We start from the raw sequence: 16,275 nt of genomic DNA on the forward strand, positions 1-16,275 counted from the left end.
CATCAAGGCCAGGGTGGACTGACAACATTTCAACTACTTTTTAATGTCCATGGACGTCCGGTGTCTGTTGGTGCTCAGTGGGTGATGATGCTGGTTAAAGTAAATGGAAGAGAGAGTAGGTGTCAGTAAGAGCTGGGAGAGGTGACATTAACTGGAGTTTGAGAGAAAAGGCAGAGAGAAAGGGAGGGGTTGTCCAGATGGACTGTTTTAACAATCTTGGTTGGACCTCCAGACAACAGAAAGACAGAAAACAAAGTATACCGTGTACCAAACATTAGGAACACCTTCCTAATATTGAGTGAAAAACACAAAAACATGTTTCCACCAGCCCAAATGTTTATACCCTTCTTTAGGCAGAGTCTCCTCCTATTTCAAACTATAACACAAGAAGGTGTGTGAGAGAGAGAGAGAGAGAGAGAGAGAGCTCCTCTTTGAGTGGCATGCCTATAATTTAAGACCCGCACACGGGCATAATTAGATCTAGGGTAGAAAATGTCAAACGGCACTCATAGAAAGCTGTGAAGAAGATGCACATTATGGCTGGTGGCGTTTCCTCCTGCTATGATTTTGTACACTCTTAGCCCATGTTCTTAGCTCATGTTCTGCTTAGCCCAAGCCTACCTTCAAACTCAGTGCCTCTTTGCTTGACATCATGGGAAAATCAAAAGAAATCAGCCAAGACCTCAGCAAAAAAATTGTTGACCTCCACAAGTCTGGTTCATCGTTGGGAGCAATTTCCAAATGCCTGAAGGTACCACGTTCATCAGTACAAACAATAGAATGCACGTTTAAACACCATGGGACCACGCAGCCATCACACCGCTCAGGAAGAAGACACGTTCTGTCTCCTAGAGATGAACGTACTTTGGTGCGAAGAGTGCAAATCAATCCCAGAACAACAGCACAGTAAAATGTAAAACCTTATGAAGATGCTGGAGGAAACGGGTACAAAAGTATCTATATCCACAGTAAAACAAGTCCTATATCGACATAACCTGAATGGCCGCTCAGCGAGGAAGAAGCGACTGCTCCAGAACCTCCATTAAAAAAGCAAAACTACAGTTTGCAAAGATCATACTTTTTGGAGAAATGTCCTCTGGTCTGATGAAACAAAAATAGAACTGTTTGGCCATAATGACCATCGCTATGTTTGTAGGAAAAAGGGGGAGGCTTGCAAGCCGAAGAACACCATCTCAACCGTTGTGGGGGTGCTTTGCTGCAGGAGGGACTGGTGCACTTCACAAAATAGATAGCGTCATGAGAAGGGAAATTATGTGGATATATTGAAGCAACATCTCAAGACATCATTCGGGAAGTTAAAGCTTGGTCGCAAATAGGTCTTTCAAATGGACAATGACCCCAAGCATACTTCAAAGTTGTGGCAAAATGGCTTAAGGACAACAAAGTCAAGGTAATGGAGTGGCCATCACAAAGCCCTGACCTCAATCCTATAGAAAATTGGTGGGCAGAACTGAAAAAGCGTGTGCGAGCAAGGGGGCCTACAAACCTGACTCAGTTATTGTTACTGAAATGTAATTATGCAATGTGCTTTCATTAATTTAAAACCCTTAATCTATTTTATTAGAATTTGTAAGATTCTTGTTTGCATAAAATAGACGCAGACCAGTCTTTCAATAATAGGTAACAGAATTTATTCTCGGAGTGCGCTGCTACTTAACCACGAGCAACGGTTTATATACAGATCATGACGTCATTTCATTGCTTTTACAGAATCCCCTCCTCTCTTCCAGGACAAAGTGAGGTGAAAAGTTAATTCTTACTAACACACTCCCAGGTAACTTTTGACCCCTCAACATTATCGATCACCACTGAGCTGACAGTTCTAATTAACAGAAAACCTAGGAATGCACTCACTGTCTTGTCTAAAAACCCCAGAGCTAAGTTTCTGTAGGTTCAACGCTAGGTTAACGACCTTATGTGTTTACACAGTCCCCAACCCATTTGTTTCTTCCTAGTTGGAATGGTGTTCATTAACTTTAATTACTCCTTGTCCGTGTCACACAATCCCTTCTTATGAACTCATATTGTTAATCAGATATAATAAAACAGAGTATAAGTTTTACTTAGTTACGGTTCCATTTAAAATGATTTGTTCAGTCATTTAATCATAATTTTACCAACAGTTACACAGGCTCTGTCAGGAGGAATGGCCAAAATTCACCCAAGTTATTGTGGAAGGCTTCCCAAAATGTTTGGCCCAAGTTAAACAATTTAAAGGCAATGCTACCGAATACAAATTGAGTGTATATAAACTTCTGACCCACTGGGAATGTGATGAAAGAAATAAAAGCTGAAATAAATCATTATCTCTTAAAATAAAGTGATGATCCTAACTGACTTAAGACAGGGAATGTTTACTAGGATTAAATGAAAGGAATTGTGAAAAACGGAGTTTAAATGTGTTTTGCTAAGGTGTATGTAACCTTCCGACTTCAACTGTATTAGTATTGTTTTCACAATCTGATGAGGATACAGAGTCTGTAGACAACATGTCATGTTTTAATGTTTGCTTTGAAATTCAAGGTGACATTGCTCCCCATTTTTAGTGAAGTGATGATGCATACAGCACATTTCCCCGCAGTGTGATTGTTTTCACTCTCATGCAGTATTAATGTTGCACTGCCACTATGCAGGACTGAGCATTGCTTATTGTCCTTAACCAACAATGCTTTCTTATGAATGAAACCATGCAGGGAAAGCGACAGATTGGACTCTATCCCCTTTTCCATTGCCTGTTCCATTCCCTAGTACAGTGGCTTTTAACACTTTTCGCCCTAAGCTCATTTAATGTGATTTCCAGACTGGTGGCTTTCAGATCCCTTCTTAGCACAGGCACGCACGCACACACACACAAATGCTGGGATTTGCTTTTCATCCTCTATGTTCAGTGAAGATTATTCACTGTTTGTGGCTCATTCTTTTTAGTTGGTTTTGATTATACAGTTTGTCTCCACTTGATCTCCTGTTGTACATTTTTGTTTTCGTAGTTTTTTTTCTGGATGTACAGTAGTATATTTATATAAAGCAATTAAAGTACACGCAACTCCTAAATACTGCGTTGAAAATATTTTTTTAATCATTAAATCAAATGTGTTACTATGATCTGTGGAATAATGTCATTTACAACAGAATTAACCGCTATTTGTCATCTAAGCTAGGAATGGCATCACAGTCTCACAGATGACAACCCCCCCCCCCCCAAACTCAGACATGCCCATGTCAGCCGCATCCTTGGAGCTAATCTTGGTTCGGAGCAGAAGATTGCTCTCCCTGGTACCGCAGGTCCTGCTCCACAGAAGCCTCCGAGTGTGTTCAAACAGGTTGCTGGTCCACCTCCCAAGACGCCACTGAGTGCGGTCAAACACTTTGTTGAACAGAGAGTTGACCCACGGTGGCTGGACAGTGACTATGTTCCTGACCACGCTCCTCTCCATGTGTCTACAGTCGATGTGGGACTGCAGACTGAGTGGCGGATGGACGGACAGGCGATTCTAACTCAGACAGATGTGTGGGAAACACCCAGCATCTCAGTGCTAGAGGCGTCACTACAGACACCCTGTTTCAAATCCAGGCTGTCTCACAACCGGCCGTGATTGGGAGTCCCGTACGGCGGTGCACATTTGGCCCAGCGTCGTCCGGGTTTGGCTGGTGTAGGCCGTCATTGTGAGAGATCCAAGATGGCGTAGCAGTCAGGCGTCTTTGTCTTCGTCTTGCCGTGTATGCATCTTTTTTTCTTCAAATTTTCTTCGCACATATTTTGTATATATTGAAAAATATATTTTTTAACCTCAACTCCAACATACTCTCCTGCAATCAGCCTCAACCAATGTGGTATGGATCTGCTATTTTATTTTATTTTCGTACCGGAATCCCCAACAAAAGCTAGCCAGCTAACTAGCTTCTAGCTAGTAGTCAGCTAGCCACTGCTAGTGGTCATCAGCTAACCTTTAGCCCGGACAACTACTGCCAGACTCTTTTTCCCCACATCTCCTGATTCCTACCGCAAGCTCTGAACCTTTTCACCTTGATCATCGCAGCTAGCTAGCTGCTATGCGCGTGGCTACTCCTGGCTAACATCTCTGTCTCAAAGCAATCACCAATTAGCCTGGAGCTAGCCTATGCTAGGCCCATCTCCCAGCTAGCTTAAATATGTCCATCAGCCACTCCTTGGGCTACAATACCTATTTTGCCAATTGGCCTTGACCCCTTTTACTGCCGATACGGAGCCCCGCCGATCCATCACGACTGGTCTACCGACGTAAACTGACTGAGGGGGTTTTCAACAGGCTCCTCCATCGCGACGTCCCCTGAATGCCCATCTGCTAGCCTGCTAGCCGTGGCCCGCTAGCTGTCTAGAGCATATCAGACTGTTAGCTGAAGACGTCCATCAGCCAATTTTCTTGGGCTACAATGCCAATTGGCCTGGACCCTTTTACTACACGGAGCCCTGCCGATCCATCACGACTGGTCTGCCGACGTAACCGCCCGAGGGGGCAACAACTGACTCTTCCGTCGCGACGTCCCCATAAGGCCCTTCTGCTAGCCTGCTATCCCTGGCCTGCTAGCTGTCTGATTCTCTGTGTCTCCAGCCCACCTAGCTATTCACTAGACTCCATGATCACTCGGCTACGCATGCCTCTCCCTAATGTCAATATGCCATGTCCATTTTGGTTAGTGATTATTGTCTTATTTCACTGTAGAGCCTCCAGCCCTGCTCAATATGCCTTAGCTAACCCTTTTGTTCCACCTCCCACACATGCGGTGACCTCACCTGGTTTAAATGGGGTCTCTAGAGACTATCTCTCTCATCGTCACTCAATGCCTAGGTTTACCTCCACTGTATTCACATCCTACCATACCATTTTCTGTACATTATGCCTTGAATCTATTCTTCCGTGCCCAGAAACCTGCTCCTTTTACTCTCTGTTCCGATTGCACTAGATGCCCAGTTCTTATAGCCTTTAGCCGTAACCCTATCCTACTCCTCTGTTCCTCTGGTGATGTAGATGTTAATCCAGGCCATGCAGTGCCTAGCTCCACTCCCATTCCCCAGGCGCTCTCATTTGTTGACTTCTGTAACCGTAAAAGCCTTGGTTTCATGCATGTTAACATTAGAAGCCTCCTTCCTAATTTTGTTTTATTCACTGCTTTAGCACACTCTGCCAACCCGGATGTCCTAGCTGTGTCTGAATCCTGGCTTAGGTATGCCACCAAAAACCATGAAATTTCCATCCCTAACTATAACATTTTCAGACAAGATAGAACTGCCAAAGGGGGCGGCATTGAAATATACTGCAGAGTTATTCTGTAATACTATCCAGGTCTGTGCCCAAACAGTTTAAGCTTCTACTTTTAAAAATCCACCTTTCCAAAAATAAGTCTGTCACCGTTGCCTCTTGCTATAGACCGCCTTCTGCCCCCAGCTGTGCCCTCGACACCATATGTGAATTGATTGCCCCCCATTTATTGTCAGAGCTCGTACTATTAGGTGACCTAAACTGGGACATGTTTAACACCCCGGCCGTTCTACAATCTAAACTGGATGCCCTCAATCTCACACAAATGATCAATGAACCTACCAGGTACAACCCCAAATCCGTTAACACGGGCACCCTCATAGATATTATCCTAACCAAGCTGCCCTCCAAATACACCTCTGCTGTCTTCAACCAGGATCTCAGTGACTGCCGCCTCATTGACTGCGTCCTTAATGGGTCTGTGGTCAAACAACCACCCCTCATCACTGTCAAACTCTCCCTAAAACACTTCAACGAGCAGGCCTTTCTAATCGACCTGGCCCTGGTATCCTGGAAGGATGTTGATCTCGTTCCGTCAGTAGAGGATGCCTGGTTATTCTTAAAAGTGCTTTCCTCACCATCTTAAATTAGCATGCCCTATTCAAAAAATGTAGAACCAGGAACAGATATAGCCCTTGGTTTACTCCAGACCTGACTGCCCTTGACCATCACAAAAACATCCTGTGGATGACTGCATTAGCATCAAATAGCCCCTGCGATATGCAACTTTTCAGGGATGTTAGGAACCGATATACACAGGCAGTTAGGAAAGCAAAGGCTAGCTTTTTCAAACAGAAATTTGCATCTAGCACAAACTCCAAAAAATCCTGGGACACCGTGTAGTCCATGGAGAATAACAGCACCTCCTCCCAGCTGCCCGCTGCACTGAGGCTAGGAAACACTGTCACCACTGATAAATCCACGATAATGGAGAATTTCATAAAGCATTTTTCTATGGCTGGCCATGCTTTCCACCTGGCTACCCCTACCCCGGTTAACAGCCCTGCACCCTCCACAGCTACTTGCCCAAACCTCCCTTATTTCTCCTTCACCCAAATCCGGATAGCCAATGTTCTGAATGAGCTGCAAAATCTGGACCCTTTCAAATCAGCCGGGCTGGACCCTATCTTTCTAAAATGATCTTCCGCAATTGTTGCAACCCCTATTACTAGCCTGTTCAACTTCTCTTTCGTATCCCTAAAGATTGGAAAGCTGCCGCGCTCATCCTCCTCTTCAAAGGGGGAGACACTCTAGACCCAAACTGTTACAGACCTACAGTTGAAGTCGGATGTTTACATGTTTTTAATCTCAGTTTTTCACAATTCCTGATATTTAATGTTTTAGGTCAGTTAGGATCACCACTTTATTTTGAGAATGTGAAATTTAAGAATAATAGTAGAGGGAATGATTTATTTCAGCTTTTATTTATTTCATAACATTCCCAGTGGGTTTCCCAGAAGTTTACATACACTCAATTAGTATTTGGTAGCATTGCCTTTAAATTGTTTACCTTGGGTCAAATGTTTCGGGTAGCCTTCCACAAGCTTCCCACAATACGTTGGGTGAGCTTTGGCCCATTCCTCCTGACAGAGCTGGTGTAACTGAGTCAGGTTTGTAGGCCTCCTTGCTCACAAACCCCACAATTTTTCTATAGGATTGAGGTCAGTGCTTTGTGATGGCCACTCCAATACCTTGACTTTGTTGTCCTTAAGCCATTTTGCCACAACTTTCGAAGTATGCTTGGGGTCATTGTCCATTTGGAAGACCGAGCGACCAAGCTTTAACTTCCTGACTTGAGATGTTGCTTCAATATATCCACATATTTGTCCTTCTCATGATGCCATCTATTTTGTGAAGTGCACCAGTCCCTCCTGCAGCAAAGCACCCCCACAACATGATGCTGCCACCCCCGTGCTTCACTGTTGGGATGGTGTTCTTCGGCTTGCAAGCCTCCCCCTTTTTCCTCCAAGCATAACGATGGTCATTATGGCCAAACAGTTCTATTTTTGTTTCAGCTGACCAAAGGACATTTCTCCAAAAAGTACAATCTTTGTCCCCATGTGCAGTTGCAAACCGTAGTCTGGCTTTTTTATCATGGTTTTGGAGCAGTGGCTTCTTCCTTGCTGAGCGGCCTTTCAGGTTTTGTCGATATCGGACTTGTTTTACTGTGGATATAGATACTTTTGTACTTCCCTCCAGCATTTTCACAAGATCCTTTGCTGTTGTTCTGGGATTGATTAGCACTTTTCACACCAAAGTACGTTCATCTCCAGGAGACAGAACTCGTCTCCTTCCTGAGCGGTATGACGGCTGCGTGGTCCCATGGTGTTTATACTTGCGTAATCTAAATCCTCCCGTTTATGATAGTTTTTTTTCCTGCATCACTAACAACTCCTTTTACCTATTCCCTGCCTGTACTTTAGCCTATCGGATTTCCTGTTATAAACCTATTGCCTGATCTTCCTGACGCCGTTACTAGCCTTTTCCATGCCTGTACTCTTGCCTTTTTGGACCCCCTGTGTATGACTTTCTGCCTGCTCCTGGACCCAGCTACCTGCCTCCTCCTGTGGTCCTTTACAAATAAACACCCTGCGCCCTGCGCCCTGCTCTTGAAACCAGCTCTCTGTCTCCCATCGTGTTCGCTACACTTACTGAGGTGCTCTGTCCCAAAATCATTAACCTAATATGTTTTACTTGACAATTGTTTCTGGTGTTCTCTCTAAGATCTGGAACGTTACACATATCCGCGGCCCCTATATAAAGAAGGAAATCCTTCTGACTTTAGATAACTACCATCCCATTTCTAAATGATCTTGCCTTTCCAAACGTTTTAGAATCCCTGGCCAACTCTAAGCTAAGAACTTTTAAAACGTTTCATTCTATTCTTAATGTGCACCAGTCTGGTTTTAGACCTGGGCATAGCACCGTTTCAACTGCTACGCTTGTTCGAGATGACATGTTAAATTGCTTAGATTATAAAAACCATTGTGCCGCCTTATTTATAGACCTTCCCAGGGCCTTCGACACTGTTGACCGTTACATTCAAAGGCTGAATGAAGTAGGCCTGGATCAGGCTTCTTACAGGTGGTTTGAGAATGATCTGGCAACCCATGGACGTCTATGAGTATCGGCGAGCATGCTAGCAGATACCCATCGACTTCGAGTCATTGCGCTAACGCTAGTTAGCATTGGCTCTCGAAACTACCTCTAACGTCCTTCATACTGTACATAGAGACATATAAATGGTATCCACAAGTTCCTCTGACTCTGGGAAAATGCCAAAGTACCCATTTAAACCACAGGTGCCAGTTTTATTACTCACCACTTGATCCTGTATCAAAAGGCTGGTTGGTCCTCATTAAGGTCCAGTAAATCACTTCGCTATTCCTTTTTTGTATGCTCAAGCTTCCGACTTACCTAACTCTGCTGTTAAAATATAAAAACATGAGATGCCAAAACCCGTTCACAAGGTTGGTTAACTCTTGACGTTCCTTGAGTCTCCACCAAACTCGATAAATCCACTTTTAGTTTGAAAGCACCTGAAACCAACTAAAAAATACATTACAATTGTTTGTCCTGGTGCTGCCTCTGCAATTAAAATGATTGATTGGGGACCTTCTTATTGACGAATGTATTCGTTTTTTCTTCAATTTGTGGTGTGGTGGATATTACTTGTTTTATATTTTTATTTTATTTTAGATGTTTTCTCCTATGAAATTGTATATGCAGGGCTCTCTTGTGAAAGAGACCCTGGTCTCAAGGGTGCTTAAATAAAAGTTTTAAAAAGATGCAGAGGTTGCGCTGGCTGGCAGCTGGCTAGGTGTCGATCTCTGTACAGACAGAGCAGCGGAGGTGGTCTTCCAGAGAAGAGGAAAACGTGGCCGTATCGGAGCTGACTGTGTATTGTGGTCAAATGACAAATGTCAGATAAGTCTGTCCCTAAAGCACAGAGTCAAAATGAACCTTTACTCTCAGCCTCAAGTGATTGGTGTTTCTATCTTATCTGAAAGGGGCCGGAGCGTTCCCTTATCCAACGCCCACAGGCCAATACTTTTCCCACAGTAATTCTGGTCTTATCCATGACCCTACACATTCATGGTGTGTTTAGAATTATCTACGGGTCAATTCCTAGACAACTGAGGCAAGGCATTCTCCATTATTATTATTATTATCTACAGATAAAACTATGCCGTGACTACTTGAAATTAAATATTTTGAGAACTCGAGTGTAGAAAGTCAAAGCTGAACCTCTTTGAGGTAGAGAGTCGTCACAGAAGGCTTGGCCTGATAAAGGGGTCTCTCATCACTCATGGAAAGAACCTAAGGCCTCTAAGGGGACCTCAAGGTACATGTTTGAAAAATGTGATCAATGATTGTTTTTTGGGAAGGTAAAACATTTTCCTTGCAAAACCCCCCAAGGATGCCTCTGTAGATACTGTGCATTTTTAAAAGGTTGAAACCAGAATATTTCAAGCTTCAAATGTGAGTCAAAACACTTTGAGTGGTCTGTTTCAAGCCACAGAACAATCCATGAAAAACATCCTCTTTTTTTACGACTACCCAGAGAACTTCCATGCATTTATCCATTTTGGTATGACATTCCCTGTCACTATGACATTCAAAGGCATGAAGTCTACAGCTTTCAATAGTGGTCTTGATCTGGCGCATTCGCTATGGGTTCCTGAGCAATCACCGTTTCCGCAAAGACGCTCAGACTTCAGAGAGCGTTTTGTCATTTGGTTTGAAAAGTATTGATTTTCTTCCCATTTCTAAAGCTCTGTTGAGTGCTGACCTCGGTAATAGGAGGTTGACATGCAGGACAAGGCCATCCCTCATCCTTTTACCTTTTCCTTTTTCATTCTTTGCTACAATTTGCCTCGGGGTCAGCCCCTTTTCTCCTAGGACATCACATCTCTCACATTATGATCTAAACTCTGCAATGGTGCTGCAAATTGCACTCGCCTTTCACCCACACAACTTGGCGTGTGAAAAGTTGAAGACAAAATTGTCTTTCATTGAAAATGGGATGAGTTTATTTTTCGTTGAAAAGAAGCAGTTAGTTTGTGTCATGTTGTTCATTCCGCTTTGTGAAACATTTTACAATTTTGTCGATTACTCCCAGAACCTTGGCAATAAATCGATCGGAATAAGGCATGGCAACATATGTATTTGGTAGGCTACAAATGAGCACACTTTCAGTACCGCGTCGTAAATCACAATGGCTGCCTCAGTGCAGGGGAGGGAAAGGAGCATTTTTCTCTTTCCCCTGTTCCTTTTGCTTTACCTCCTTAAAGACTCAACTGAACGAATAACCCAATCCAGGGTGATAAGGCCACTCTTTTTTTTCGCCTGCGGATTTCATCGATCTTCATTCCCGACAGACTTTTCAACGTTTTGTCTCCTTGCCTTCCACCAGACTGCAACTGCGACTTCCGACGTCTGGCAGATTGACGCTCTCCTGCTGGTGCTCAAGCGCCCCGCTCGAGGAAGCCTTGGGGTTGTTTGATCAGAAATACAAATTGCCTGGCAGTCAGGAAACCTCACAGAGTGGTGGTGGCGAGCAGGTCCCCGACTCGCTGCTTAAACACCAATCAAAGTTGGCCAAGTGTTGTGGGGGCTCGACTTCACTTTTCTTCATCTCCAGACTTCATATATGGGAGTTGTATCCCTTTTTTCCCGTGCAGAGCAAATGACTATTACGTAAAGCCCAACTGTCTTTGCATTTGCAGTTAATACTGTTGTTGTGATTCAGTATTGCTTCTTGAATTAATTAATAGGCCTAGACATTGTGGTGAAACGTGGCTTATTGAATTACTTGTATTTACTGCTGTAGTGCTACTAGCTTCCTTACTAGCTACCTGGTGAGTTCTGAGGAGCCTGTCATGGGTTTCCCAAAAACCCGAAAGAACTTTCTATTGAAGACGCAGTCAGAATTTCCCGCCACCCGATAGTTTGAAACTGTGGCTTTGGGAAAAATAAAGCACGTACCATCGAGTGGTTGATATTCATGGTCACATGACAGCATAATTATATTTGGAATGGCCACAGGTGACGTTGCCAGATCACGTCTCTCAGCCTCCTCAGTCATATACTGTACAGTACAAATTCAGCACTCAGAGAGGGTTAGCTTATTTTTGGGGGTTAGTATAATCTACCAGCAGATGGATAAAATAGTCTATAGTAGATGACACTTGTAGCATGAACTACTCATGAGAGTAGCTGGCTATGCAGGCTGCTGATGAGGAGGAGGAAGGTTTGGAGTGGAGCTCGCTCACTTAGCGTTAAGATGCCGTTGATTTGAAAATAGCTGGCTTGGTTAGGGCGAGCGGCTAAACTGGTAGGGACTCGAGGCTTCTGTTAGCTTGCACTGCTAAAGGAGGCAGGTGAGTTTGGAAGAGAGGGCCTGAGAGCTTCTTTTGACATGAAACGGCGCTGACCACCTTCCATTCCCTGAAGAGAGAGTGAGTCTAGCCCCTCAGGCGCTGTTTAGACACTCCACTGTTTCGCTCCAGCCAGTGGAGGACATGAGGCGAGGCTGCAACTTCCAGCAGCAGGCCTCTATTTCAAACAGATTTCAAACATCCCCCCCCCCCCCCCCCCCCCCCCCCGTTTCTCCCCTGACTCTGCGTTTCTATTACCTGTTGAAGCCCACACTTTCTACCTAAAAGTCCCTCATAGCGAGTTGAGTAGAGATCAGATGTCCGTGGCTGGAATATTGAAGTAGCCCTGAATTGACTGCACAGGCGGAACAATTGTTATTTTCCAATGTGAATATATGTACCCATTATGCTTACAAACTGCCAAAGGGATACAATAGTACTACTGCTGGCACATTTAGGCTGGCATTATCTGTGAAGGATAGCCTATTGAGGCTGATGAAGACAGAGTTTTTTCCCCTCCCCAGACTCAGTCTTATGTCACGGGCCACTTACTGAATATATGCTAGCTGTAAATTGCAGTGGATTAAAAGTTTCTGATAAATGGCCATATGTCAATATTTGCTCAGCTTATGTCCCATGCATCCTCAGGAGACAGAGGGCGCACTACCCTACCTGCTGGTGCTGTGTGGCGACCACGGGATGTCCGAGACGGGCAGCCACGGGGGCTCGTCTGCGCATGAGGTCAACACCCCCCTGGTGCTCATCAGCCCTGCCTTCAAGAGGAAAGGTAAGCACTTTCGTTGGCTCCCCCTGTTATCCTTTAGCCTGTCGGTCTCCGTCTGTCTTGCTGTCAGTGCACAACTAGGCACATTCACACCAGTGTTCAAATCCATATCATAGCACTGGTCCACCCCTTTTTATATGCATTTACATTTGTTTTCACATAGCCACGTTTTTCCTTTTTCCTGAGTGAGGATTAATGTCACTTATGATAAGCAGGGGCCTACTCCAGAGTGCCTGAGCCACACACGCATACACGCCTGGATAAATACAGTTGAAGTTAGAAGTTTACGTACACTTAGGTTGGAGTCATTAAAACTCACTTTTCAACCACTTCACAAATTTCTTGTTTACAAACTATAGTTTTGGCAAGTCGGTTAGGACATCTACTTTGTGCATGACACAAGTCATTTTTCCAACAATTGTTTACAGACAGATTATTTCACCTATCATTCACCGTATCACAATTCCAGTGCTTCAGACAATTAAATAAACTTAAGTTGACTGTGGCTTTATGGAAAATTCCAGAAAATGATATCATGGCTTTAGAAGCTTCTGATAGGCTAATTGACATAATTTGAGTCAATTGGAGGTATACCTGTGGATGTATTTCAAGGCCTACTTTCAAACTCAGTGCCTCTTTGCTTGACATCATGGGAAAATCAAAGGAAAATCAGCCAAGACCTCAGAAAAATAATTGTAGACCTCCACAAGTCTGGTTCATCCTTTGGAGAAATTTCCAAACGCTTGAAGGTACCACGTTCATCTGTACAAAAAATAGTACGCAAATATAAACACCATGGGACCACGCAGCCGTCATTCCGCTCATGAAGGAGACGCGTTCTGTCTCCTAGAGATGAACGTACTTTGGTGCGAAAAGTGCATATCAATCCCAGAACAACAGCAAAGGACCCTGTGAAGATGTTGGAGGAAACAGGTACAAGTATCTATATCCACAGTAAAATGAGTCCTATATCGACATAACCTGAATTGCCGCTCAGCAAGGAAGAAGCCACTGCTCCAAAACCGCCAAAAAAATGCCAGACTACGGTTTGCAAGTGCAGATGGGGACAAAGATTGTACTTTTTGGAGAAATGTCTTCTGGTCTGATGAAATACAAAAAATAACTGTTTGGCCATAATAATCATTGTTATGTTTGGAGGAAAAAGGGGAGGCTTGCAAGCTGAAGAACACCATCCCAACCGTGAAGCACGGGGTGGCAGCATTATTTTGTGGGGGTGCTTTACTGCAGGAGGGACTGGTGCACTTCACAAAATAGATAGCATCATGTGGAACGAAAATTATGTGAATATATTGAAGCAACATCTGAAGACATCATTCAGGAAGTTAAAGCTTGGTCGCAAATGGGTCTTCCAAATGCACAATGACCCCAAGCATACTTCCAAAGTTGTGGCAAAATGGCTTAAGGACAACAAAGTCAAGGTATTGGAGTGGCCATCACAGCCCTGACCTCAATCCCATTGAACATTTGTGGGCAGAACTGAAAAGGTGTGTGTGAGCAAGGAGGTCTACAAACCTGACTCAGTTACACCAGCTCTGTCAGGAGGAATGGGCCAGAATTCACCCAACTTATTGTGGGAAGCTTGTGGAAGGCTAACCGAAACGTTTGATCTAAGTTAAACAATTTAAAGGCAATGCTACCAAATACAAACGGAGTGTATGTAAACTTCTGACCCACTGGGAATTTGTTTGAAAGAGATAAAAACTGAAATAAATTATTCTCTCTACTATTATTCTGACATTTCACATTCTTAAAGTGGTGATGCTAACTGACCTAAGACAGGGGATTTTTACTAGGATTAAATGTCAGGAGTTGTGAAAAACTGAGTGTATTTGGCCAAGGTGAATGTAAACTTCCGACTTCAACTGTAAATATATTTACACACACATACTCTCTCTCACACAACTGAGCTCTGGCTGTGAGAGACGATGACGTATTTCACGTACACACAGGCACCGCCATCTCTCAGCTGAGCTCTCACGCTGTGAGAAGCGGTGACGTCTTGACACAGTGTGAAGAGGAGCTCATTAACGTCTCGCCGCTCCGTGACGAACGTGTTGGTGTCCGTCCATGTGAAAGTGATAATTGTTTCCTCATCCGCCACATCTATTTCCGAGATCACTCCTCATCCACATGGGTTTATTTCAGGGGGATAAGATTGTCCTGAGAGACTGGCTGAGGAATTGATGGACAGGCTCATGCAGTAGCTTGTACTGTAGGGCCTCTGAGACGTGAGCAGAACCACAGAATTCATCTTCTGGATTGGCCTGTCAACTCAACTGTCAGTATTAAGATTGAGCTTTTGTCAAACCGAAAAAGTGGACACAGCATTGATAAAATATAAATAGATGTTGTTGTATTTGAATTTGTGCTACACAAACCAAATCAATAATTATTTTTAAAAAATATGGCATGGTAGGGGTTGATTAGGGATTCGAATGTTCTGGCCTGTAACTTCTCAAATGATTTTGAATGGGACTGCATTGTGTGTCCCCAGAAGGTCATTTATGCAAGACTGTGTGTCTATGCCTGTGTGCCTCCTTGCAGGCATGTGTCTCTATGTCCTGAGATACTCTATGCCCTGAGATACCCTCAATCCACCTCCTCTCTTTGCTCCTTATAACCAGTGGGGATGGAGAAGCCACCAACAGTAGAGCAGGTGGACCTGACCCCAACCCTGGCCCTTGGTCTGGGCCTGCCCATCTCCCAGAACAGCGTGGGCCGACTCATCCAGCCCGTGGTGGAGGAAGCCTCGCTCAGGGACCAGCTACGCTTCCTGCACCTCAACGGCCACCAGCTGAGCTGCCTGCTGAAGGACAGCATGCCAGCCTATGAGAAAGGTAAGAGGGAATGGTGCAGTGCAGTGCAGTGGTAGTGCCAGATCAGAGCAGAGAAAGGTTAAACCAGCTCCCAGCCTCCCAAATCCACAGAGTTGTCCGTGTGTACAAAGCTAATCAGAAAAAGCAGCTAAATTCAAGTGTGTTACTACTACAAACACAAGCAAGTATACAGGCGCTTAGGCACATACATACCATTTGTGGCGTGGACACACACACACACACACACACACAATAAATGTATTGACACCTGCAAAGGATTCACAAAGATTGCCTTTGGTTGGCTCTCTCCAGAGGACAATCCTGCCCTCCTTTCCCCTCTCTCTCTTTCTCTGTCTGCACACACACACACACACACACACACACACACACACACACACACACACACACACACACACACACACACACACACACACAGTCCCCTTCTGCAGGGTTCTACACTCTCCTACTTCTATTATCTTACTGAATCACTGTCAAAGAAATAAACAAATAGAAAGGATAAGATTATCCACCTAAAGGGGTTCTTTCACACACACACACGCACACACACACACCGCCCCCGTAGTTCCATTTCAATCTCGGCTGCTGTGTTTAGGCTCTGTTGTATACAGGTCAAAGCGAGGCTGTGAGACACAACAGAAGAAACCTGGGCCCGTATCCACAAGCATCTCGGAAAAGGTCCTAGGAATCCCTTTTAAGACAACAAACCTCCCAGCTCGGAGTAGGTTTTAGGATAATGTTAAGACTTCTCAGACCAACTCTGAGCCAGGAGTAAAATGAAGTCATAAAAGTTTATCTCAGCTGGTAATCACCACACTTTGAGGTACTGCGAAGGAAAGATAATGATGTTTCTCATTGACATTGTTGCAAATGATGGGGAATAACCAATCGCGATGAGGCATCGCCAGCTGTGAACTCTGTATCACCCTTTAGACAGC

General features: G+C 44.3%; 1 protein-coding gene across 1 annotated transcript in view; it reads left to right on the plus strand.

Annotated features, from left to right (window-relative positions):
- The window catches only part of LOC139390663 (GPI ethanolamine phosphate transferase 2-like), a 126,116-nt gene that overhangs the window by 36,074 nt on the left and 73,767 nt on the right, over positions 1-16,275 (plus strand). The window contains exons 5-6 of the mRNA XM_071137936.1: positions 12,347-12,485; positions 15,128-15,340. Of these exons, the coding sequence (XP_070994037.1) occupies positions 12,347-12,485; positions 15,128-15,340 (352 nt within the window). The remainder of the gene's footprint in view (positions 1-12,346; positions 12,486-15,127; positions 15,341-16,275) is intronic.

This window comes from Oncorhynchus clarkii, chromosome 31 (genome assembly GCF_045791955.1).
Source record: "Oncorhynchus clarkii lewisi isolate Uvic-CL-2024 chromosome 31, UVic_Ocla_1.0, whole genome shotgun sequence".
Classification (NCBI taxonomy): Eukaryota; Metazoa; Chordata; class Actinopteri; order Salmoniformes; family Salmonidae; genus Oncorhynchus; species Oncorhynchus clarkii.